The sequence below is a fragment of the Vicugna pacos genome, chromosome 9 (genome assembly GCF_048564905.1).
Source record: "Vicugna pacos chromosome 9, VicPac4, whole genome shotgun sequence".
In the NCBI taxonomy this organism is placed as follows: domain Eukaryota; kingdom Metazoa; phylum Chordata; class Mammalia; order Artiodactyla; family Camelidae; genus Vicugna; species Vicugna pacos.
The window spans coordinates 7,185,184-7,210,425 of NC_132995.1; the positions used below are offsets into that span (position 1 = coordinate 7,185,184).

The 25,242-nt window shown below is 36.5% G+C and overlaps 3 protein-coding genes across 3 annotated transcripts; 1 reads left to right on the top strand and 2 right to left on the bottom strand.

The window, feature by feature from the left end:
* Positions 1–1,806: 1,806 nt before the first annotated feature.
* LOC140697989 (vomeronasal type-1 receptor 3-like) lies at positions 1,807–2,748 on the bottom strand. The gene has a single exon (XM_072966388.1). It carries the CDS (start codon positions 2,746–2,748, stop codon positions 1,807–1,809), a length of 942 nt encoding a protein of 313 aa, XP_072822489.1.
* A 10,210-nt stretch (positions 2,749–12,958) lies between these two features.
* On the bottom strand, positions 12,959–13,906 carry LOC140697990 (vomeronasal type-1 receptor 2-like). Its single transcript, XM_072966389.1, has one exon. It carries the CDS (start codon positions 13,904–13,906, stop codon positions 12,959–12,961), a length of 948 nt encoding a protein of 315 aa, XP_072822490.1.
* Positions 13,907–24,329: 10,423 nt separating this feature from the next.
* LOC140697985 (vomeronasal type-1 receptor 3-like) lies at positions 24,330–25,235 on the top strand. The gene has a single exon (XM_072966379.1). It carries the CDS (start codon positions 24,330–24,332, stop codon positions 25,233–25,235), a length of 906 nt encoding a protein of 301 aa, XP_072822480.1.
* The last annotated feature ends 7 nt before the right edge of the window (positions 25,236–25,242 follow it).

Sequence of the window (25,242 nt, forward strand, 5' to 3'; positions counted from 1 at the left end):
ATGGGTAAGTCTGTTGTTATTGATAAAGTTTTGCAGATGCTGGAAGACTCACAGCTGCATTTTACTGCACAGGATGCTTCAACTCCCATCCCTGCCCGTGTTCCTAACCTGCTCTAATTTTTTATAGCTCTACCACCTGGACTTAACTTTTCCTAGATTACAATGTTCTATATAGTCTCCTTAATAATTCTATCTTGCCTGAGTTCATCACCAATGCATGCCCAGCCAATAAAATCCTGCCTAGAATATGTCAGGCTTCTGATACATATTTGTTGAATAAATACATGAATTTACCTAGAGCAGTGTCATTTAATACAAATTTAATCAAATTCCAAATGTAATTTTCTAGTAGCCACATATTAAAAAGAGCAAAACAAGCAGATAAAATAGTCTAAATTTTTTTATTGAAGTGTTGTTGATTTATAATGCTGTATTAGTTTCTAGTGTCGAGCAGAGTGACTCAGTTGTATGTATAAACAAGCAGTCTGTTTCATATTCTTTTCTATTATAGCTTATTGAATCCAATTCCCTGTGCTATACAGTAGGACCTTGTGGTTTATCTTTTTTATATATAGTAGTTTGTATCTGCAAATCCCAAACTCCTAATTTATCCCTCCCCCACCTCTTTCCCATGTTAACCATAGGTTTATTTTCTGTCTCTGAGTCTAACTCCATTTTGTAAATAAGTTCATTTCTGTCATTTCTTAAGATTCCACATAAAAGTGATATCATATGTAATTTTTCTTTCTCTTTCTGGCTTACTTCACTTTGTGTGACAACATGTAGATCCCTCCATTTTGCTGCAAATGGGCATGATTTCATTCTTTTTCAGGGCTGAGTACTATTCCATTCTATATATATGGAGGACATTTTCTCAGATAAAATAGTTTCACTGATATATTTATAATGTGTTTTTTAAAACACAATTATCATAATTAAATAAGTAATCAATATGAAAATCATTAATCATATACTCATGTTTTCTTCTTGATTCTAAGACTTAAAATCTGCACGTATATTTTTGGAGGGGAGGTCATTATGTCTATTTGCTTATTTATCATTATTTCCTCTTTTTAAATGAGGGTACTGGGAATTGAAACCACGGCCTCGTGCATGTCAAGCCTGCACTCTACCATTCCAGCTATACCAGATGCTCTGTGTGTATTTTTATTTTATCACTATCAGGGCTCAGCACAGAGGCCAGAATACACACCGCAATGGCATATAAATTATTTTGAATTGCTTGTGCAGCAGCCAATGCAAGAAGGAAACTCTGACTTTCCTCTGTCCTTCTGAAAGCAAGAAACCTCTCTCATGTGAGGTGAATCCCTGCATGTAGAGGTGAAGGGATCCTGTCTACACCAGAGATAAGAACTTGGGGGCCGAGAAGCCTGTATAAACAAACCTTGTGTCTTGTTGAATTTACTTCTCCAAGTCCAAACTCTGTTTGAATTCTTCACTAATGAAGCACCTAGAACTTCCTTTCTCTGTCTTGTCAAATCCTTACAAATTTCTTGCTTCTTTGTCTAAAAAGTATAAAAGCTGTCTGGTTTTTCAATTCCTAGTTTCCATTTCTATGACACCTTTGTGCACACAAAGTAATTTTTTTCTCCTCTTACTATGTTGGAGCAGTTTTATTTTGAGCCCAGGAACAAGAATTCAAGAGGGGTAGAGGGGGAAATTTTCTCTCCCTGACACATTTCATCTCAGTTATACTAGTCTTGTTTCACTGTTCGATGCCATTTTTCCCTTGTACAAATCACTCTGGAAAGTTCTCTGTTGTCGGAGGACGTTGTGAGTATCAAATCATCTTTTGAAACTTCCTTGAGAAAAGTTAATTCTCATCTTTAAAAGGGAAAAAGTCAGTTTGGAAATAATGTTATTATTCTTCATCAGCATAAATGGGCAGATGGTTGGGTAACAGGATGCTATTATCCCAGTCATTCTCTCCAGTCTTGGATTTTGTCTATAAATCAAATAAAGGGTAAGGAAATTGTTTAAGCAATAAAAGAAGACAAAGCAGCTTACCAGCAAAAGAATAGTGTGAGTGGCTTTGATCTCAGGAGATGGTTGGGAAGAGACATTGGGGCTATGAATACACTGGGCTCTTTGGTGGTGTTTGTAGAGGAGATTCACCATGTAGATGCTGGACAACATCATGAAGACCACACAGAGGAGATCTCGAATCAAGATGACACTTAGGAATGCCATTAAATGGTGCTGTTCCGTCTGCTTAGATTGACAGTATATTTGAGAATACCCAGAGGGAGCAATTGTGAAATTGTGGTTGGCTCTTAAATTTTTGGTGATGTCAACATAGATGAGTGTGTTGATGATCCAGAAGAAAAAGAAGGAGGGGTAAATGCAGGTAGAGAATTTAGATTTAAGCCTCACCCAGTTATGCTGACTGGGACTGATGGTGATGGCTTGGAAGGCGCTGAGGAGAGCAGTCGTACAGATGGAAAGACCCCGGGTCACTCTGTACACGAACAAAGTTACCTTACAACCAACATCATCCAGAAAATGTCTTACTCCAAAGGATGACACGAGATCTGGAATCAGCTTGAACATGATGGTCAAAATGTTGACAAATGTCAGGTGTATGAATATTAAATCTATAGGCCTTTTCAAGGGTGACTGAATTAAGAAGCTGTACATATATAAGAAGAAGAGCATTGAGTTCCCCATGAATCCCATACAAATCTGAGATACAAAGAAAACCCCCAAAACTGTATCACTTGGAAACATAATCTGACTAATACTTTAGATATTTTAATTAGGTCAACTAGGCTTCAAATGAAATGAAATAGGTTATATTGTGAAGTTCTAAATAATTAAACTTGTGAGAGAACATAATAATTGACAGTTCTGTATGAAGGAGGCTGGGTAATGTTCAAACCTTCTGTATTTTAGGCCAAGATGTGTCACCGCCAGAGACTCAACTCCAGAAATACTTGGGAACCTAGGTAAAGAATTAGGTTTAGGATGCAGGTAGAATTCAAACTGCTCAGTCAAAGATGGAGATAGGGGAAATTGTGACACAGGAAAAGGAAGAGCATATTGATCCTAAATAAAAACAAATGGAATTGCTACAAGGTAAAGCAGAAATTGAGAGATAATAGCCCTCCTATGGAATAAAAAAAAAACTAATTCAAAAATCAGTTCCTGCAAAGGAATAATAAAATTAACAAACCTATAAGATTGTAACAGTATCAAAAGGAAGTCACAGTAACATCAGGATTAACAATGTTGACAAGACAGCAGTGGAGAAGTTGCAAATGTTAGAAAGTACCATGATACTACAATTATCTATGCCAATATATTTGAAAGTTTAGAATATCTGGGGACAAAACTCTAGAAGACTTAACTTACCAAATAAAGATATTGGAGTAAGAAAAAACATGAATGTGCAATCACCCCATGACACAATTGAGCAGTGGGTAAAATTGTTCCAAAAGAAATCTCAAAGAGTGCTTCCATGGTGAAATATGCCAAACATGCCAAGTACAAATATGTTTGTTAATAGGGAAGAACAATTCTGACTCTACATTATATTCCTTCCTTTAGCTCTAACCCTGAGCTCTGTTTCCTGGGCTTTAGTCTTAAAGGGACAAAAATATATGACCACTTCAAGATAGTTATAAGACAATGTGACATAATTCAATCTATGTTCATGATAAAATTAAAAAAATTTTTAATTATGTAGCAATAGAAGGAAGAACCTTACACTGACAAAAAAAATATTCCACATAGATAGTGTCTTAGCAAGTATTTAATATTGAAAGCTTTTCCTTTGGGGTTATTATGAGTAAAATGATCTGTTTGACCTCTTGTATTGCCCAAGTTTGCAGATTCCAGAATGCTATAGGACAGAAAGTAAGTAACATTTAAAATAACCAGAAACACTATCTTTTATCATTGAGAGATTCTATATAATTTTGAAGGAAACTAATAGAATCATTTGGCTGAATTATTTAAAAAATTTAAGAGCCATTCCAAAGCTATTGAAAGCAAAGTCAATATAAAGATCATTTAGATATCTGTATGCCAGCAGACAGCTAGTTTTAGAATGCAGTATAAATAATGATAGCATTTAAACAGCATAAAATCCTATTGAACATAAGAATTAATATAAGTTAACAAAGATGTAAAATCTCTAAGAGGAAAAAATGTGAAAACTTAGTGGAAATGGGATCTAAGAATTTTTTATGAAAACATTGATTGTATGATTACTTGAGATAAAAGTTATTATGTATAAAAACAGAATGATGTTGGGAGAAACAAAAGCAAGAAAACAGATGATTAGGAAAGGGCTTAAGTGGTGACACTGAGAGGCAAGTTACATCACATGTAAATAAGTACCAACTGAGGAGCAGAGAATCAAGGAGAGACAAAAAAAAAAATAACACAAAGAGGGGATATCAGACAAAACATAGAACATGTAAATTTTCAAATAGTTGTTAGTTATAAACTGAGAAGTCAATATACAGAGCAGAAAGTTGTGATATGATTTGAAAATGAAACAGGATCTATTGAGCAATGAAAAGGTACTGGAAGGATGAAACAGCTACTAAAGAATAAAAGAAATGAAAGAATGGAGAAAGTAGAAGCAACATATATGAGGGAAAAAAAGAATTGGGGCAATAGAAGGGGAAAATGACAAAATATACTTATATCAAACAGCAACCTAATAGAAAGTTAAATCAGAAACATTTGGAAGTCTCCATTAGGAAGGTTAGGATGGGGAACAGGAATAGTGAAAAGGTCTTTATACCTCCCTCTCTTCTCAAGGTTGAGTGTCACAGAATCCTTAGTAAAAGCAGTAGATTTCTCCACAGAGTGAGGTATCTTGGTAAGACTGGGACTGATGGGCAAAGGCTGTATATCAGGGATGGTACAGCAGGACTTCTGCTCCCAATGGGTCACCTCGTCAACAGCTGTCTCCATGACCTTGTTTACTGAGGATCATCCTGATGCGCCCAGAGGAGCAACAAATCACCCTCCCAGGTGCAAAATGAGTCTCCTGGTAAACTTCTCAGATTTATTGATGAGGATGCAAAACCACCATCTGAGGACGTCCTTTTTTCCCAGTTGACCTTCCATCATAAAGTAAACTTCAGAATGTAGAAAAGTGATCAAATTTAGTTTTCACTTGCTTGATGGAAATTCCCATCAATTTATCAATGGAAATTGATAAAACCTGACCTCTGAGCACTTTCTCAGAGAACATGTTCACTTTTCCACCTGCAGCTACTGGACCCTCTCCTGGTGTAGGTTACTTCCCCCAGCCTTGTTGAGATACAGTTGACAAATAACTTTGTGTAAGTTTAAGTTGTATAATGTGATGAATTGATACCTTGAATTACATGGCTTTGAAGTGTGCAGGTCCACTTATACATGTGTTTTTTTTTCACTAAATATGTACTCTACTGCTACATGGTCTAGGTTTGGTGAATCCACTGATTCAATGCCACAGGTACAAAGGGCTGACTATAAAGTTACGTTTGGATTTTCAGTAGTGCACGGGTGGCACCCCTAACCATCACATAGTTGTAGATCAACTGATATTGCAACATGATGACTATAATAAAGTAAGGTAACATTTCCATCACTTCAGATAACTACTTGTGTGTGTGTGTGTGATGAGAACATTCTAGATCTACATTCCCAATAACTCTAAAGTATAAATGCAATGTTGTTAACTATAGTAACCATACTGTTGATTAGATTCCCAGAAATTATTCATCTTAGAAATGGCACTTTGTACCCTTTGACCAAGATCTCCCCATTTCCCCCCATTGTCCAGCCCCTGACAACCACCTTTCTGCACTCCATTTCTAGGACTTAGGGTTTTTTCAGTTCCGCATCCAAATGACATCACATAGTTTACCTTTCTCTCCCTGAATTGTATCACAAAGCATAATGCCCTCAGGTTCCATCCAAGTTGTCCCAAATGGCAGGTTTTACTTTTTTAAAAAATTATAGCCTAGTAATATCCATTGACCCAGAAGCCCAGGCGTTCACAGTTGTCTGACTTTATCCTGGCTTTGCCTATCAAGGATTTTTGTTTTTGTTTTTGTTTTCATTGGATTATAGTTGCTGAACTACATGTCTATGAAGGTTTCAGCATGCTTGAAGCTAGGCAAACATCTTTTTCAAATGAGAGAAGATTACACATAAGAAAAGATTTTGACCTGAAGAGAAATGGTGAACGTGTTGACATTCCTTTATCAGAGTATTTGCTGGGTATCAACTTGGACTAGACATCATTTCATCTACACAGGATGCTAGCAATGGTGAATGAGGCACATGCATTGCTTCTCCTCATATTGGACCAAGAAACCCAAATATTCTTACAGTCTGAACAATAAGGCATTTTCCAGAATGGAAGCAGGACCACGTGAGGGTGGCATGGAGGGTCAATGCTTGGGAGATGGAAGTGTCCCTCTGCCCTGAAATGTGACAGGAAACTGTATGTCCAGCCCCAACTCATAGACACGACCTAAGTGAGATGGTGGTTTGTCTGGGGAACAGGAGGCACATCATGATGCTGACCTTCAATCTCTGGACACTGTTGTGGGGCAGGGCATGGGATGAGATTGTGAAGATTCAGTGGAGGAAGGATGACAAGTGGCTGAGGACCCCCAAATGGCAGAGTCAACTCCACCAACAGTGTGACAATATTGTCCCATCCTAACAAAACACTTCAGCAGACATGGACAAAACTCATCTGAAAGAGTTGCAAAATACTCCACAATATGCATTTTCACATTTTATTTTCAGTTCTTCCACCACTCCTGGAATTTCAGCTGGTTTTCTTTTTTCCTCACTGTATCTAATAGTTCAGGAATATCTTTCCATGCTATTTCTCTGCAGGTAGGTGCTCTTATTTTATAGACTAGATTTCTAAAGGTGGCTTTTTGGATCAAGGGACAATTTAAAATTTAATCTGTGTTTCTGTACTATCCAAAAACTAAGGCAAAGCACAACTCCTTTGCTACTATCATCTTATAGAAACAAAGCGTCATACAAATTGTTCCTTGCATACTAGTGCCCAAGGTGAGAAATTTTTACTGTGAAAACATGTTTTCTGTGTCTTTGTGGGGGTCAGACAGAGAAGGGCCTTTACAAAGGATTTTTTTATGGTTTTTGTTTTATATCCAGTGATTTGAGAACCTACAGAAGATCTTTTGGCAAATTCTGGGAAGTTTCCGATCGTTAAGAAATAGTGTTGATGATGTCAAGTTTATGTGAACAGAGAAAACATTTTATGAGAATATTCATCAGGTTGTCTAAAGGCACATATCACCACAAATAAAAATGGTTACCACCTGAGTTCTGGTCAAGATGGTGAAGTGGTAGGACCACAAGCTTGCCTCTCCTCATGATTATAATGAAACCATAACTGAATGCTAAACAACCATTGAAAAAAGACTGGAACCTAGCAAAAAAGATCTTCTGCAATTGGAAACATAAAGAGGGAACCACAGCAGGACAGTAGGTGGGGCGTGATCACCATATAATTGGGCCCCATGTGCCCCCAGTGAGCAACCCTAAAGCTGAAGATTTGTTAAGTTGCAGAGGCCCTCCCACAGGAGTGAGAGCTCTAAGCCCCACGTCAGGCTCCCCAGCTCGGGTCCTGGCACTGGAAAGAGGAGGCCCCAGGACATCTGGTTTTGAAGGCCAGGGGGACTTGGCTCTGGAAAGCTCAAGGGACTGAGAGAAATGGAGACTCCATTCACTTGGGAAGCATACGAGGAAACTCATGTGCACCAGGTCCAAGGGCAGAGGCAGTGATTTAATAGGAACCTGGGCCAGACCTACCTGTTGGATTTGGAGGGTCTCCTCGGGACAGCTGTGGCTCACTTAAGGGACATAAAAGCAGATGGTGGACGTTCCAGATGTGTTAATCTACATGAGGTTTTTTGGAGGCTGACATCTTGATTGGATCATTAGCACAAAGGCCTAGCCCTACCCAACAGCCTGTATGGAAGCCTCAGGCCAAACAACATACAGGATGGGAACACAGCCATACCTATCCTCAGACTTCCTAAGTCACAAAGACACAGCCCTACCCACCAAAGGCCCAGGACCAAGCTTCACCCAGCAGTGGGCATGTACTTGCTCCTCCTGCCAGGAAACCTGCATAAGCCTGTAGTCCAGACTCCTCCATCAGGGAAGGTAGAAAAATAACAAAGCAACAATCCCAAAGCCTATGGAAGGTACCCACAATCACAAAGAAAGATAGACGATATGAGACAGCAAAGGAATATCTCCCAGGCCAAGGCACAAGGTAAAATCCCAGAAGAAGAAATAAGTAATGAGGAGATAGGTAAATTATCTGAGAAAGAATTTAAAGTAATGATGGCCAAGATGTTCAGAGAACTCAACAGAAGTACAGATGCACAGAGTGAAGTTTTTAGCAAAGATTTGGAAAATATAAAGAATACCCAAACAGAGTTGAAGAATAAAATCACTGAGATGAACAATATACTAGAAGGAACCGAGAATAGACTAAATAAAGCAGAAGAACAGATCAGTGAGCTAGAAGACAGATTAGTGGAAATCACTACTTCAGAACAGAAAAAAAGAGAAAAAAAAGGAACGAGGATAGTTTAAGAGAACCCTGGGACAACTTGAAGCACACTAATATTTGAATTACAGGGCTCCCAGAAAGAGAAGAGAGAGAGAAAAGACCTGAGAAAATTTTTGGAGAGATAATAACCAAAAACTTCCCCAACTTGTTAAAGGAAACGGTCACCCAAGTCCTGGAAGCTCAGAGTATCACACAGAATCAACCCAAAGAGGAACACACCAAGGCACATAGTCATCAGATTGACAAAAATTAAGGATAAGGAGAAAATATCAAAATCAGCAAGAGAAAAGCAATGAATAACACACAAGGAAACTTCCATAAGGTTATCAACTGATTTTTCAGCAGAACCTCTGCAGGCCAGAAGGGAGTGCATGATATATTTTAAATGATGCAAGGGGGAATCTTACAACCAACAATACTCTATCCAGCAAGGCTCTCTGTGAACTGGCCTTGAGATGAGTTAAAGCCATGAGACCCAAGGCCATGACTACAGAGCATGTTTGTAGTATGCAGTAAATAATTGCTCCACACATGTGTCAATTATATAAGATTTAGAACAAAGAAAATAGAGATACGCATGTGCTAGAGATATTCTATAAGCTAATGAACAAAGAAACTCAGACTGTGCATGTGCTGACAGAAAACAGATAAAAGCAGGACAGGTGCATCATAGGTGTGCACCTCCCTGTGGCAATAAAGTGTTGTTAACCCCATGGTGTCTCCGGCTGAAGTCTGTCTGGCAACTCCTTGTACACTTTTTTTTCGTTTGGGCCGCTCACCTCCTAGAACCCCACATCAGCCTCCCTCGGCTGACACGCTCATTCAGACCTGATGGAGAAATGAAAAGCTTCACAGATAAACAAAAGCTAAGAGATATCAGCACCACCAAACCAGCTTTACAACAAATGTTGAAGGACCTTCTCTAGTCATCAAATCATAAGGAAAGAGAACAAAAAGAAGAAAGAGGAATAAAAAGAGACCTACAAAAGATTGCTTTGGCTGTTCAGGGTCTTTTGGGATTCCTTATAAATTTTGGAGTTCTTTGTTCTACTTCTGTGAGGAATGTCATCAGTATTTTGATGAGGGTTTCATTGGATCTGTGGATTGCTTTGGTAGTGTGGTCATTTTGAGAGTGTTGATTCTTCCAATCCAAGAGCACAAGCAATGTTTCCATTTCATTGTGTCATTTCATTTTTCAGAGTATAGGTAACCTCCTTGGTTAAGTTTATTTCCATGTATTTTGTTGTTTTTGATATAATTGAAATGTTTCTGCCAGTTATAAAATTCTGGTTTTCGAAGTGAAAAAAAGTGAATAAAGGGCTGCAAATGGCAAAATATCATTTTTATGGGTGAGTTGTATTTCATTATATAGTGCATAATACTGCATCTCCATTATCTATTCAACTATTGATGTGCACTTAGGATGCTCCCATGTCTTGGCAATTACAAATAATGTTGCTCTTAATAGCAGGGTGTATGTATCATTTTGAGTTAATTCTTATTTTGTGGTTGGCTTTATTCCCTTGATAACTATGCAAGTTTAAAAAGCTAAAGCACTAAATTTTCTTAGAAACAATGAACAGCACATATACATAAATTTAAAAATATATGTGCAGTAAAAAAAAAAGCCATGAAAGACATAGAAGAAACTTAAAAGACATATTACTAAATGAAAGAAGCCAGTCTGAAAAGGCTACAAACTGTACGATTCCAACCAAATGACATTCTGGAAAAGGCACAGCTACAGAAACAATAAAAAGATTGTGGTTTCCAAGAGTTTGGGTAGAGGGAAGGAGGGATGAATAGGTGGAGCACAAGGGATTTTTAGGGCAATGAAATTATTCTCTGTGATACTATAGTGGTTGCTACATGTCATTATGCATTTGTCAAAACCCATAGAATGTACAACATCAAGAGTAAACCCTAATGTAAACTATAGATTTTGGTTGATAATAATACATCGATACTGGTTCATCAACTATACCAAATATGCCACATTGATGAGGGATGTTGAGGATAGGGGAGTATATATGTGTCAGTGGGGAGGGCCATGTGTGAACTCTGTATTTTCTGCTCAATTCTGTTGTGAACCTGAAAATGCTCTAAAAGGAAAAAGTCTATTGAAAAAAAAAAAAAAAGAATGGTGACCACTTATACGTATACAATGAAATATTACTCAGCTGGAAAAAAGCATGAAATAATGTCATTTGGAGTAACATGGGTGGACCTAGAGAGTATCACACTAAGTGAAGCAAGTTAGAGAAAGACAAATATTATATATCACTTATATGTGGAATCTAAAATATAATAGAAATGAACTTATTTACAAAACAGAAACAGACTCATAGACATAGAAAACAAATGTATGGCAACTAGTGGGAGAATGGGACGGAGGGATAAGTTGGGAGTTCAGGATTTACAGATAATAACTACAAAATATATTGTTGTTGATCTACTCTTTATTTTCTAAAGGCTTTATAAAAGCCTTTTATACTCAAGATGCCTGAATGAATATTTGTTGATAAAAGAAGCTACTGTTCCAATTTTGTTCTTTTGCTGTAAGGAAAACCAACATCATTTCCTACAAAGTGCTCCCTTTCCCAATGAACTGAAATGATGCCTCTTTCCTATAGATTGATTTCTGCCCTTTTCTCCTATTACATTAGTACATTTACCAAATCCTTTGCCAGGATTCCAACCTCTAAATTTTAATAAAGTCATGCTGCTTATATGTCCTACTTCATTACTTTATCTACCATACAATCCAACATTTCCACTCCTGGGTATTTATTCAAAGTGAAAAGAAACACTAGAAAAGAATAGAACCTCTATGTTCATTGCAGGACTATTTACAATAGCCAAATGTGGAAGTAAACTACGTGTCCTGCAATGCATGAATGGATCAAGAAGGTGTGGCATATACACACACAGACACACACACACACACACAAACAATTTCAAATGTATCAAAGTATTGAATTATTCTGTTCTGTAACAGGAACTAACATGTTGTAGGTCACTTGGACTTCCAAAAATAAACAAACCAATTCATAGGAAAAGAGATCAGATTTGTGGTTATCAGAGGCAGGGGTTGGGGGAAAGGGGAAATTGAACGAAGGATGTCCAGAGCATAAACTTCAAGTTATAAGATAAACAAGTAGATGGGATGTAACATACATCATGATCAATATTGTTAGCACTGTTGTATATATGTGTTCATATATATGTTATATATGAAAATTGTTACAAGAGTGAATGCTGAGTTCTCACCACAAGGAAAAAAATTCTTTTCTATTTCTTCAATGGTATATCCATATGAAATGAAGGATGCTCGCTAAAGTGACTATGGGAATCATCTCATGAAATATGTAAGTCAAACCATCACGCTGCCCACCTTAAACATACAGAGCGCTGTGTGTCAATTACATCTCAACATGACCGGGAGAAAAACAATAAAGCAATGCAGCCCAGTAGATGGGAAAAGTGTCTTGAAATTTTTAATGAAGAATTATGGAAAATGAAGGGACACATTTAATTGAAATTGTTATAAAAGGAGTGGATCTAAAATAACAAATGCCTGAGCATTGCAAAAGTGGGTATTATAACACTTGGAATTATGCAGTTGAGGAAAGACACACCCGCGTTTTACTGTGCATATGGCATTAAATCCCAGCATTCTCACTCCTCTTAACTTGCTCTCCTTTTATAGCTCTGTCATGTGCATTTATATTTTTCCTTCAGTACACACTTTTTATAAAAAATTTTTTAATTTTATTATTTCTTAACGGAGGTACTGGGGATTGAACCCAGGACCTCGGGTGTGGGACCTGGTATGTGCTAAGCATGCACTCTACCACCTGACCTACTCCACTAAACATTTTATATAAACTCCTCACTGCTTATATTTTGCCTTTGTTGTTCACAAATGTATATCCAGCCCCTAAACACTGCCTACAATATGTAAAGCATGCAATATATATTTGTTGAATAGATATATGACTTTCCATAGAGCAGTGCAGTTTTACAGAAATCTAATTCAATCCCCAGTGTAATTTAAAACTTTGTAGCACCCACATTTTAAAGAGAGCAAAATGAAGCAGATAAAGTTCATATTAATCATAGACTAATATTTAATGGAACCACAAATATTGTACTTAAACAGGAGTCAATATGAAAATTGTTAATTTCATATTTATGTACTCTTTTGCATTGTAAGATTTCATACCTGTATATATCTTAATGTATAGCACATCCCAGTTCATACTAGCTCCATGTCAGTATTCAATAGCCACGCAGCATTTTTTTCTCCTATAAAATGTTATAGAGATTTCTCTGTTACCATAAGAAGTTGTGGATGTAACATCATCTACTGAATGTTTTTGAGGAAAAGATAATTCTCATCTTCAAAAGAGAAGAAGTCCATTTGGAAACAATCTTATTATTTTTCATCAGCACAAAAGGGCAGATGGTTGGGTAGCACGATGAAATCATCGCAGTCATTCTCTCCACTCTTAAATTTTTCTCAGAATTATGAAATAAATAGTAGGTAACAAAGTTGTCTGAGAAATAAAATAAAATAAAGCAACTTATCAGCAGAAGAATCGTGTGGGTGGCTTTGATTTCAGGAGATGACTGGGAAGCGAGGCTGAGACTATGAAGATGCTGGGATCTTTGGTGGTGTTTGTAGAGGAGATTCACCGTGTACACACTGGACCACATCATGAGGACCACAAAGAGGAGGTCTCGAATTATTATGATAGTTGTATATGCAATTAAATAGTGCTGTTCAAATTTCTTCTTATGGAAGTAATATGTAATATATTCAGAATCAACAAATGTGAAATTGTGATGGGCTTCTGCAGTTCTGATGAGTTGAATATAGATGAGCATGTTGAGGATCCAGAAGAAAAGGAAGGAGGGGTAAATGCACGTGGAGATTTTAGATTTAAGCCACACCCATTTAGAATTACTGGGACTGATGGTGATGGCTTGGAAGGCACTGAGGAGAGCAGTTGAACACATGGAAAGACCCCAGGTAACTCTGTATGTGAACATAGTTGCCTTACAACCAACATCATCCAGAAAATGGCTTACTTCAAAGGATGACATAAGATGCGGTATCAACCTCAACATGATGGCCAAGACATTGACCAAAGTCAGATGGACACATATCAAATCTATGGGCTTTGTTGGCTGATTTTGATTTAAGAAGATATACATATATAACATGAAGAGCAGTGAGTTACCCATGAACCCAATACAAATTTGAAACAGGAAGACAATTCTCCAAATCACATCACTTGAAAACATTATTATATTGATGTTTTATATGTTATAATGAAGTCAAGCAGGTTTCCAATGAAACAAAATCAATTATATTGTGAAGTTGATCCTACATTCTGGGAATTCATGAGCCCCTTAGATATAGAATTAGGTTTGTAAGGAAGGTGGAATTCCACTTGTTAATTGAAATGGGAGGAAAAAAAGAAAATGGTAACACCAGAAAAGGAAGAGCAAATTATTTCTTAAAAGATCATTGGAACTGATACAAGTTAAAGGAGAAATTAGTAGACAGCAAACATTCAGATGGAAAAGAAAAAGAAGGTCAAAAGTTAGTTCCTTCGAAGAATAATATAATTGACAAACCTATATGACACTTACCAATAGGAAGGCACAAATGACAAAAGGATGAAAAATATTGAATGCTAGCAGTGGAGACGTTGCAAATATTAGAAAAATAATAGGATACATTGATAGTCCATGCCAGTAAATTGTGACATTTAAAAGATATAAGGGCAAAACTCTAGAAGACTTAACTTACCAAAATATTATGTTGAAATCATAGAAACACACAAAGGTGCAAGTTTTCTCATGATAACATTGAACAGTGTGGAAAAGGGTTCCAGAAGGTATCTCAAAGAAGGCGTTTATGTTGAAGAATGCCAAATACACCAGATGCATATAATATCTCTGAACCACTGCGAAGGAAAGAATAATGGAGAATATTCCAGTCGTCACATTAGGAGCCTAGAACAAGTTTGGTAGCAACAAATAATAAAGGTAAGTAGGAGAAAGACAATGACAACTCCATTTCACAAGCCAGATTTCAACAGGATCTATACAGAATAACTGCAAAAGTATGTTCACAGTACATAAGAAGATCAGGCATTGGACCAAAGGTGTATCCCAAACATACAAAATGAGTTTAAAAATTGAAACTTCATCTGCATAATTACCCACACTAGCAGATTAAGGAGCAAAAATACATGGTCACTTCAACATGTACATAAGATCATGTGATAATGTTCAACATAATCAATATATATTTATGATAGAACTCTTCAGTTATTAGCAATAGAAAGGAATCATCTTACTCTGACAAAAATATCTACAATGTTGTGAATCATATTTAAGTTTACCTAGGGAGACTTACACATTTGAGAATGGGCTCTGAGAACAAGTAACTGCATTCACCACTTCTATTTCTCAGATTGTCAGATTTTGTAGGACTAACTGTAAAGCAAGAGAAATTTATTACAATTGTAAATAAGGAAGACTTTCTAAAATTAACGACAGGTTATATAAGTTTTAAGAAGAAAACCAATAAAGTCATTGACTAAATTATTGGAATATTTAAGAGTAATTTTCAAGATAACCTAGAGCAAAGTCAGGGATAAAAATTATCTGGATTTCTATATACCAGCATAAAAATAGTTTTTCAGTGCAATCTAAATAATGATACTATTAATAGAGCATAAAAATCTGTTAAATCTAGGTGTTAATAGATGATTTTAAAAAGTGTAACCTATAAGAGAAAACAATGTCTCTATGTAATTAAAGCATTTTAATTGAAAATGATGTATGAGAATTTGAGATAAATGGTGCTATCCTTAAAAGGAGGATGATAAATGGTGTCATCTATAAAAAAGAAATGAAAAATAGAAAAATAGAAGTGAGACAAACCAATGATTGGGGGAAAACTGAAGTAGAATTGAGGCAGATTTTATCCGATGTAATTAATTATCAACTAACTGTAGAAAATAAGGGAAAGACACCAAGAAAAGTGTACATAAGGGGTGATATTAGCAAACATATGGAATGTATTGAATTTTCATAAAGTTGTTAATAATCAAACTGAAAAGTCAAGATACGGTGAATGAGGTTAAGTGAGATGGTTTCAATATGATGTAAAATAGAGACAATGAAACAGTTCTGGGATGCTGTAAGAGATACTAGTGAATAAGAGAAATGAGGAAAGATTGAAGAAAATGAAAGCAATGTATACAAAAGAAAATAGTGTAGGAGCTAAATTTTAAGAAAGAAGATAAAGTATATATCTATGAATAGAAAATTAACTGAAGACTAAATCTAGGTGGGGGGAGGAAGTCTCTGTAAGGAAACTCAGGGTGAGGACTAGGAATATTGAAAAGGTCTCCATACCTCCTTCTCTTCTCAAGGCTGAGTGTCTCCCAACCTTCAGGAAAGCAGCCAGCTCCCCTAGCAAAGTGAGGCATCTTGGAAAGACTGGGTCTGACCTGCAAAGGCTGTATATCAGGGACAGGATGGCAGGACTTCTGCTCCCAATGGCTCACCTTGTCATTCACTGTCTCCATGACCTTGTTTGTTGAAAATCATCCTGATGTGCCCAGAAGAGCAACAAATCACCCTCCACCCCCAGAAGCGAAATGATTCTCCTGGGAAACCTCTCAGGTTTGTTGATGAGGATGCAAATCACCATCTGAGGATGTCCTTCCCCCCAGTTGAACTGCATTATAAAGTAAACTTTAGAATTAAGAAAAGTGATCAAAGTTAGTTTTCACTCCACTGATGGATTTCCCACAGGACTTGATAAACTCTGAACTCAGAGCTGCTCTGCAGGGAGCACACTGACTTTCCTACCTCCCTTGTTGTGCTTCCTCTTTTAGGGCTCATGTTTTTCTTTAACTTTCTTAGATTAACCTCCAGAGTCACCCTTCGGGGTTTTGTGAGATGCCTCTAGCGTGTGTAGTTAAGCCATCAAAAGCTTTATTGTTTTGAGTCACAGTTTGAAATAAATATCGGTTCCTATTCATCCAAGGCCAGATGATGAATCATTTAAACTGGCAATAGTGAAAATGATGAATGTTTTTCAGGCATTTCAATGTACCCAGTTGTCATATGACTACTTATGGAAGGATCAAATTGAAAGGAAAAACTGTATCACAACTATTCTAAAGGAATTCTTCATTTAAATTAGAAGAATAAAAAGAAGTCAGACTTTTTTATGTTTAAAAAAAAAACATAAATTCTTCTTCTTAAACCACTCCCTTAACCCAAGAAGCAAATCAGCTGAAGGCCAATATTCAAAGACTAACAGAAAACAACTGTCTTTGTCTTGTCAAATCCTCCAAAACCAGAGTACAACTCAAGAGCCAAGTGGAGGTGAATCTATCTTCACCAGTCCCTAAAATTTACAGATTCCTCTCAGAATGCTTACAGATATTATAAATCAGCAGGCTATTGGAGCAGAATTGTCCCATACTTAATGACATATCTTCTATTTAATTGTCCTAGAGTTCAAGAAAAAAACCAGTTACCCTAAGACTTATGACTATAGACAAATATACTCTAAAACTCCTAGCTAAAATTTACATTGTTTTCTTTTTCTGTCTCATAAAGTTATAAATCTCATCCTGTCTTTGAAATGTATTACCGAAGCCCACACCCCCTGAGATGGAGCCCAGATTCTCTCAATGGGTAGCACATGAAACTAAAAGGGAAAAAAGGGGGAAGAGACCTTTTTAAACACAAACTGCTCAGATTTCTTCTCCCCCAAACTGCCTCCTGAAAATTACTTGTCAAGGGCAAATACAGATTAAGTCTTCTCCACAAATATTAAAGGCTTCAGCCATCTAAATGAGTTAATGTAATTTATCCCATCAGCTGTTTATAAACTAGTGACTTTTGTCACTACCTGATTCATGAGTAAAGTTTTCAAGTGAAAACTATGAGAGCTCTGGGTGTCCATCTGTTTTTACGTGTGTCTGTGCATGTACAGTGTATATATACGGTATTTTTCTACCTCACATAGTATTACCCAAATTATTTTGCAAAAGCATTGTATTTAATTGGCTTAAACAAAGAAGTCCTTATAGAAAAATTCTTTAAAATGTAATAAAAACTAACTCAAATGTTTTTCAAGTTCATTTGATAGAGGATAATCTTTAGTAAATAAAAGCTATTTTTAAGCTTGTTAGTTTAATTAACATAAATACATCTTCAGAGTTATCAGCATTTTATATAATATAGAATACCTCGGTTTAGCAATCAGGGAAGCTCATGTGTTTCTGTTGCAAAGTTTGTTGGCAAAAAAAAAAATTAAGATAATTATTAACTGCTTTATTGTCTCATGAAATTTTCATGAGGAATCTAGTTATGACTGTTAAGAAAAAAATGAATTAAATAGATGTAACTGAGAAGAGTGTTTAGGTAAACTTTCTGACAGTACTTTTTAAAATGATATACCTACCTAAGTAGTCTCATAAGTCCCTTTAGTAAGTTATACCCTTAGAGAGTTTCAAAGTTAAATGGTGGAAATTCACTGACTGGATCTTTTCCATATAATATAAAATACTGAAACAGTAATTAATCGCTAAACAAAATCTAAGTTTGCCTACTCTTGATTTCTTATTATAGAAAGAATGAGGATGGCTAATGCATAACTTTACTCTAATAGGATACAAGCCCCATGAATCTTTGATATTAATTTTTTAAAAACACATTGTCAGAGGTGTCATAAATGGTTCTAAATCTTTCAATGGAAGATAACTCAGAGTTGAATTTAATTTGCTCAAGATTATTATTATTATTTTTAATGGAGGTACTGGAGATTGAACTCAGGACCTTGTGCATACAAAGCAAGTGATCTACCACTGAACTAAAACGCCCTCCACCCACACGCTCAAGATTATCCATCACTTCTGGTTACAATTTTCATTCTCTATTTCTTGTTCTGTATATAGCATTTTCATTTAATGAACACATTGTGGTCAGTTTGCAGAATAACCAATTGCCTGGTGACTCATTCTTGATTAGCACTGATTGAAATGGAAGTTATAAAGGAAACTGAGAACTATAAACTGGGAAAGATTAGGCATTATAACATTTTTCTGCCCTGGTATGTTTAGAAACAGAGAATTTTGTAGATGTTTGCAGTTGATTTTACATCTAAATGTCTATGTGACTGAGAAAATCATTTCTCCTACTTTAGGCTGAGTTGTTGAAAAAGAATTGGGTTCAATGGGACTGAACCCTCTTGATTTGTGAATTCTTGGTTTTTTTACCCTTGGCCTTCTTGGACCATCAAATAGGAAAAAATATATTTATCCATAAACATCAAAATTGGTATACCTCACTTTTAATTTAAAACTTAAAGTTGGTTGTGTGGTGATTGCCTGCTCCAATTGGAAAACAATTAAGTGTTTATACTTTCTTCTGGTGATGATGAAAGGGATTGGACCATCTGAGGCTTCAATTTTGAGGAATGCTATTAAGAATTCCTTTGGAAAGTATTCTAAAATGCAACAGTTTTAAATAAGTCAACACTCTTTCTATCAATAATTTTACTTAGAATATGGTAACAAAGGAGCAAAATGTGTGTGCACGAACACATTTACTGCCAGGGCATCTCTAATGAGAAGTTAGAAGTGACTGCTGGATAGTAACAACCTAAGTGCCCATGGATAATGAATGGATAAAGAAGATGTGATGTGTGTGTGCATACATGTATTTGTATATAAGTATACACACACACACACACACACATACATACATACACACACACACAGAATACTACTTAGTCATAATAGTCTGTTTCTTTTTCTGGGTGCTGGTTCCATGGATTTATCCACTGGGAAAATTTATGCAATGATATGATTTTTCACATATCTGTTATACGTAAAATATGTTTAAGAACTTCAGTACATCCACTGAAGGAGAGGATGCCCAATGCTTAAAGCTGATTGGGTTTTAAAAATCAAAGGAAAAGAGAAATTTCACCCTGTGTTGATCAAAGTGATGAAAACCATGATTGGGACCAGGTCACTGGAGGAGTGTGGAGAGCCAGCCAGGAGGGAACACACACGCCCTAAATCAGAGTAAAAATTCCAGCAGGATAAAATGGCTCGGGGGGAAGAAAGATACTCAGGAAATAATGGAAGACCATTTCATAAGTTGAAGTTCAATGGAACCGCACACCCCAACCACACCATGGATGAAGTAGCAAGGAAAACACCCACCCATTCCTATGTAAGTCTTCAAACTTTACAAAAGTTTATCTGAGAATAAGGTATACATTTTAGGAGCCCTTGGAGAAAGTGAAACTTCTGCAAAGGAAAAACCATCCATCTGATGTTAGCTCTCTTTTCTGCACCAGGGAGAGCTAGAAGATAAATGTAACTAAAGCCCTGAACAGAAAAGGACAAGCCCAAGAATCCTATATCTGGCCAAAGTAGAATCCATCCACAACCTGAAAAAAACTGATGCAAATTTTCAAAGTGCATATCACTTGCAACACGTCACTGAGGTCTGTATTTAATGATTTTTTGGTGCCATCTATTTATTTACGCAGAACAATATTTGATGTACAATATTATGTGTTACAGGTGTACTATACAGTGATTCACAATTTTTAAAGGTTATACTTCATTTATAGTTATTATAAAATATTGGCTATATTCCCCATGTTGTACAATGTATCCTTGTCACTTACTTTATACATAATAGTTGATTATTTTATGCCTAATACCTCTTAATTGCCCACCCCGACCATGCCCCTCATCCCTTCCCTCTCCCCACTGGTAACCACTAGCTTGTTCTCTGTATCTGCAAGTCTGTTTCTTTTTTGTGATAATCACTACTTTGTCGTGTTTTTTACATTCCCCACTTAAGTGATAACATACAAGTATTTGACCTTCTTCGTCTGACTTGTCACTTAGCAGAAGTCCATCCATGTTGCTGTTAAAAGCAAAATCTCCTTCTTTTTTATGGTGGAGGAATATTTCACTAAGGTCTTTAATTGAAAATGAATTAAATCAAACTGAGACCTGCAAATAGCACAAGATGAAAATGATGGAAAATGGTGCTGAACAAACAATTGTGCAAATCACATCGAGTTCAAATAAATGCAGCATGGTGGACAAGAAAAGTATCCTGCTGTTATGAGTCCTTATTTTTTCATTTTTATGCAATTTTTAATTTGAAAGATTTCATGGAAAATGAAGGGACACATTTGTTAAAATGATCATAACAGCATACAACTAAAATGACCAACACACCAGCATAGCAAGTGTAAGGTGGTTATTATGGATAACATTTGCCGATGATGGAAGACTCACAGCTGCATTTTACTACACATGAGGCTGCAACCCCCAGCCCTCCCCGTGTGCCTAACCTGCTCTAGTTTTTATAGCTCTACCACCTACATTTATTTTTCATAGAGTACAGATTTTCTATATAGTCTCTTTAGTAATTATATTTTGCCCGAGTTCATCAGCAACACATGCCCCGCCCCTAAAAAACTGACTGGAATATATCAGGCATGCAATATATATTTGTTGAATGCATACATGACCCTTGTGAGAAATCCATCAGCAAGAGAAAACTAATTTTGATCACTTTTCTAAATTCTCAAGTTTACTTTAAGATATAGGTCCACTGGGGAAAAAGGACGTCCTCAGATGGTGGTTTTGCATCCTCGTCAATAAATCTGAGAAGTGTACCAGGAGACTCATTTTGCATCTGGGAGGGTGATTTGCTGCTCCTCTGGGTACATCAGGATGATCCCCAATAAACAAAGTGATGGAGACAGCGGGTGACAAGGTGACCCATTGGGAGCAGAAGTCCTGCTGTACCATCCCTGATATACAGCCTTTGCCCATCAGTCCCAGTCTTACCAAGATACCTCACTCTGTGGAGAAACTTACCGCTTTTACTAAGGATTCTGTGACACTCAACCTTGAGAAGAGAGGGAGGTATAAAGACCTTTTCACTATTCCTGTTCCCCATCCTAACCTTCCTAATGGAGACTTCCTTTTTTATTTGTTTCAGATTTAACATTCTGTTAGTGTTCTATTTAATATAAGTATATTTTGCCGCTTCCCCTATTATTGTCTCTATTTCTTTTTTCCCTCATATATGTGGCTTTTACTTTCTATATCCCTTCATTTTGTTTACTCATTAATAGCTGATACAGCCTTCCAGGACCTTTTCATTGCCTCAGTAGACTCTGTTTCATTTTCAAATCATATCACACTTTCTGCTCTGTATGACTTCTCAGTTTACAATTAACAGCCATTTGAAAAATTTATATGTTCTATGTTTTGTCTGATATCTCCCCTTCTTTGTGTTTTTCTCATGTCTCTCCTTGAGTCTCTGCATCTTGGTTGATACTTATTTACATGTGATGTAACTTGCCGCTCAGTCTCACTAGTTAACCCCTTTTGTAATCATCTGTTTTCCTTGCTTTTGCTTCTCCCAACATCATTCTGTTTTTATATATAATAACTTTTATCTCGTTATCATACAATCAGTGTTTTCATTAAAAGTGCTTTGGTCACATTTCCACTAATTTATCACATTATTACCTCCTAGAGGTTTTGCGTCTTTGTTAACTTATATTAATTCTTATGTTCAACATATGCTACTTAAGTGTTATCATTATTTCTACTTCAGTGTAAAATTACTTGTATGCGGGTATATGGATATTCAAATGATCTTTATATCCACTTTGCTTTCAGTAGCTTTGGAATCAGCTCTTAAAATTTTTAAGAATTTAGCCAAACTGGTTCTATCAATTTCCTTCAAAAATATATGGAATTTGTCCATGATAAAAGATAGTGTTTCTAGTTATTATATATGTTATTTCTTTCTTTCCTATAACATCTGGAATCTGCCAATTTGGGCAATACAAGAGGTCAAACAGATCATTTTACTCACAGCAACCCCAAAGGAAAGGCTTTCAATATTAAATACTTGCTATGACACAATTAATAATGTAGAATTTTGTTTGTCAGGGTAAGTTCCTTCCTTCTATTGCTACGTAACTAAAATTTTTTATCATGAATATAGGTTGAATTTTATCACACTGTCTTGTGTGAGTATCTTGCAGTGGTCATGTGTTTTTGTTCCTTTAGTCTACTAATGTGGGTAATGACACAGGTAAAGTTTCAAAGCTTAAACTTACCTTCCATGTTTGGGATAATTCTGTAATCAAATACTTGATTCTTTGTACATACTGTGGATGCAACTTACAGTTATTTTGGATAGATTGTTTTTCTTCTGGGTTCATAAAATAGTCTTGTAACTGTCTTTGGAGTCCATCTTTGTCATGTTTTGCTATACCGAGCTTACTCAAACCTCATAATATGATTAATGGAATGTGAAGCAATGGTTCTGAAATAGTGTTACTAAATCCAGACTCATCCTGCTCACCACACAACTAGCCAATACATCAGGAGAAAAGGTCTTAGACAAGGAATAATGACTTTATTCCAAAAGCCAGCAGAGCAGACCAAGATGGAGGACTAACATCCTGAAGAACTATATTCCTTCAGTCAGAATTCAAGCTCCTTTTGTACTAAAAAGGGGAGAGGGTGTGATTGGGTTGTTGCAAACTTCTTAGTGTTGACATCCTTTGTTCTTGCAACTGTCCACATAGGTCAGGTCAGGATGTTCCTGTAAACCTCCAATAAGACAAAATTTTACTCACTCTTCTGCAACTCTTTATCTCTACATGAATGAAAAAATACTATACCCTTAAAGGTCAGAGCCTCGAGAATGAGCTATCCTGTGTATTTCAGCCTCTAGGCAACATTCTTTTACAGAAAGTGCAGAACTGTCATGGCTAAGCCCGGGAAACAGAGCACGGGGTTAGAGCTTAAGGAAGAGATATAATATGGAGACAGATTTGTTCTTCCCTATTAGAAAACATATTTGTATTTAGCATGCTTGTCATATTTCACCATTGTAGCATTCTTTGAGATTTCTTCTGGAATGATTTTGCCCACTGTCCAACAGCATCAGTGAGGAGCCTTGCACATTTATGTTTCTCTCTTATTCCAATATCGCTATTTGGTAATTAAGTCTTCTAGAGTTTTGTCCCCAGATCTTCTAATTTTTCAAATACATTCACGTAGATAATCCTAGTATCATGGTATTTTCTAATGTTTGAAACTTCTCCACTGCTGACCTTTCAACATTGTTAATCCTGATGTTACTGTGCCTTCCTTTCAGTACTGTTACAATCTCATAGGTTTGTTAATTTTATTATACTTTAGAAGGAACTGATTTTTCAATTAGTTTCTTTTCATTCCATAGGAGGGCTATTATCTGTCAATTTCTGCCTTACCTTCTAGCAATGCCATTTGTTTCTATTTAGGATGAATATGCTGTATTCCTTTTCTGGTGTCGCAATTTCCCCAACCCCCAACTTTGAATGAGCATTTTGAAGTCTACCTGCATCCTAAACCTAATTCTGTACCTAGGTTCCACGTATTTCTGGAATTGAGCCTCTGGCTGTGCCACATCTTGGCCTGAAATACAAAAGGATTGAATACTTCCCAGCGTCCCGCATACAGAACCATCATTTATCAGGTTCTTCCACATGATAAATATTTATAACTTCACAATATAATCTATTTTGTTTCATTTGAAGCCTAGTTGACCTAATTAAAATATCTAAAGTATTAGTCAGATTATGTTTCCAAGTGATACAGTTTTGGGGGTTTTCTTTATATCTCAAATTTGTATGGGATTCATGGGGAACTCAATGCTCTTCATCTCATATATGTACACTGTCTTAAGTCAGTCACCCTTGAAAAAGCCTATAGATTTAATATTCATACACCTGACATTTGTCAACATTTTGACCATCATGTTCAAGCTGATTCCAGATCTCATGTCATCCTTTGGAGTAAGACATTTTCTGGATGATGTTGGTTGTAAGGTAACTTTGTTCGTGTACAGAGTGACCCGGGGTCTTTCCATCTGTCTGAGCACTTTCCTCAGCGCCTTCCAAGCCATCACCATCAGTCCCGGTCATTCCAAATGGGTGAGGCTTAAATCTAAATTCTCTACCTGCGTTTACCCCTCATTCCTTTTCTTCTGGATCCTCAACACGCTCATCTATGTCATCATCACCAAAACTTTAGAAGCCAATCATAATTTCACAGTTGCTCGTTCTGCGTATGCTCAAATATACTGTCAATCTAAGCAGCTGGAACAGCACCATTTAATGGCATTCCTAAGTGTCATCTTGATTCGAGATCTCCTCTGTGTGGTCTTCATGATGTTGTCCAGCATCTACATGGTGAATCTCCTCTACAAACACCACCAAAGAACCCAGTGTATTCATAGCCCCAATGTCTCTTCCCAACCATCTCCTGAGATCAAAGCCACTCACACTATTCTTTTGCTGGTAAGCTGCTTTGTCTTCTTTTATTGCTTAAACAATTTCCTTACCCTTTATTTGATTTATAGACAAAATCCAAGACTGGAGAGAATCAATGGGATAATAGCATCCTGCTACCCAACTATCTGCTCTTTTGTGCTGATGAAAAATAATAAGATTATTTCCAAATCGATGTTTTCCTTTCAAAGGTGAGAATTAC

What these genes read in the sequence shown, in the direction of transcription:
- LOC140697985 (XM_072966379.1), top strand. Translation starts at nt 24,330, where the DNA reads ATGTTTCCAAGTGATACAGTTTTGGGGGTTTTCTTTATATCTCAAATT.
- LOC140697989 (XM_072966388.1), bottom strand. Translation starts at nt 2,748, where the DNA reads ATGTTTCCAAGTGATACAGTTTTGGGGGTTTTCTTTGTATCTCAGATT.
- LOC140697990 (XM_072966389.1), bottom strand. Translation starts at nt 13,906, where the DNA reads ATGTTTTCAAGTGATGTGATTTGGAGAATTGTCTTCCTGTTTCAAATT.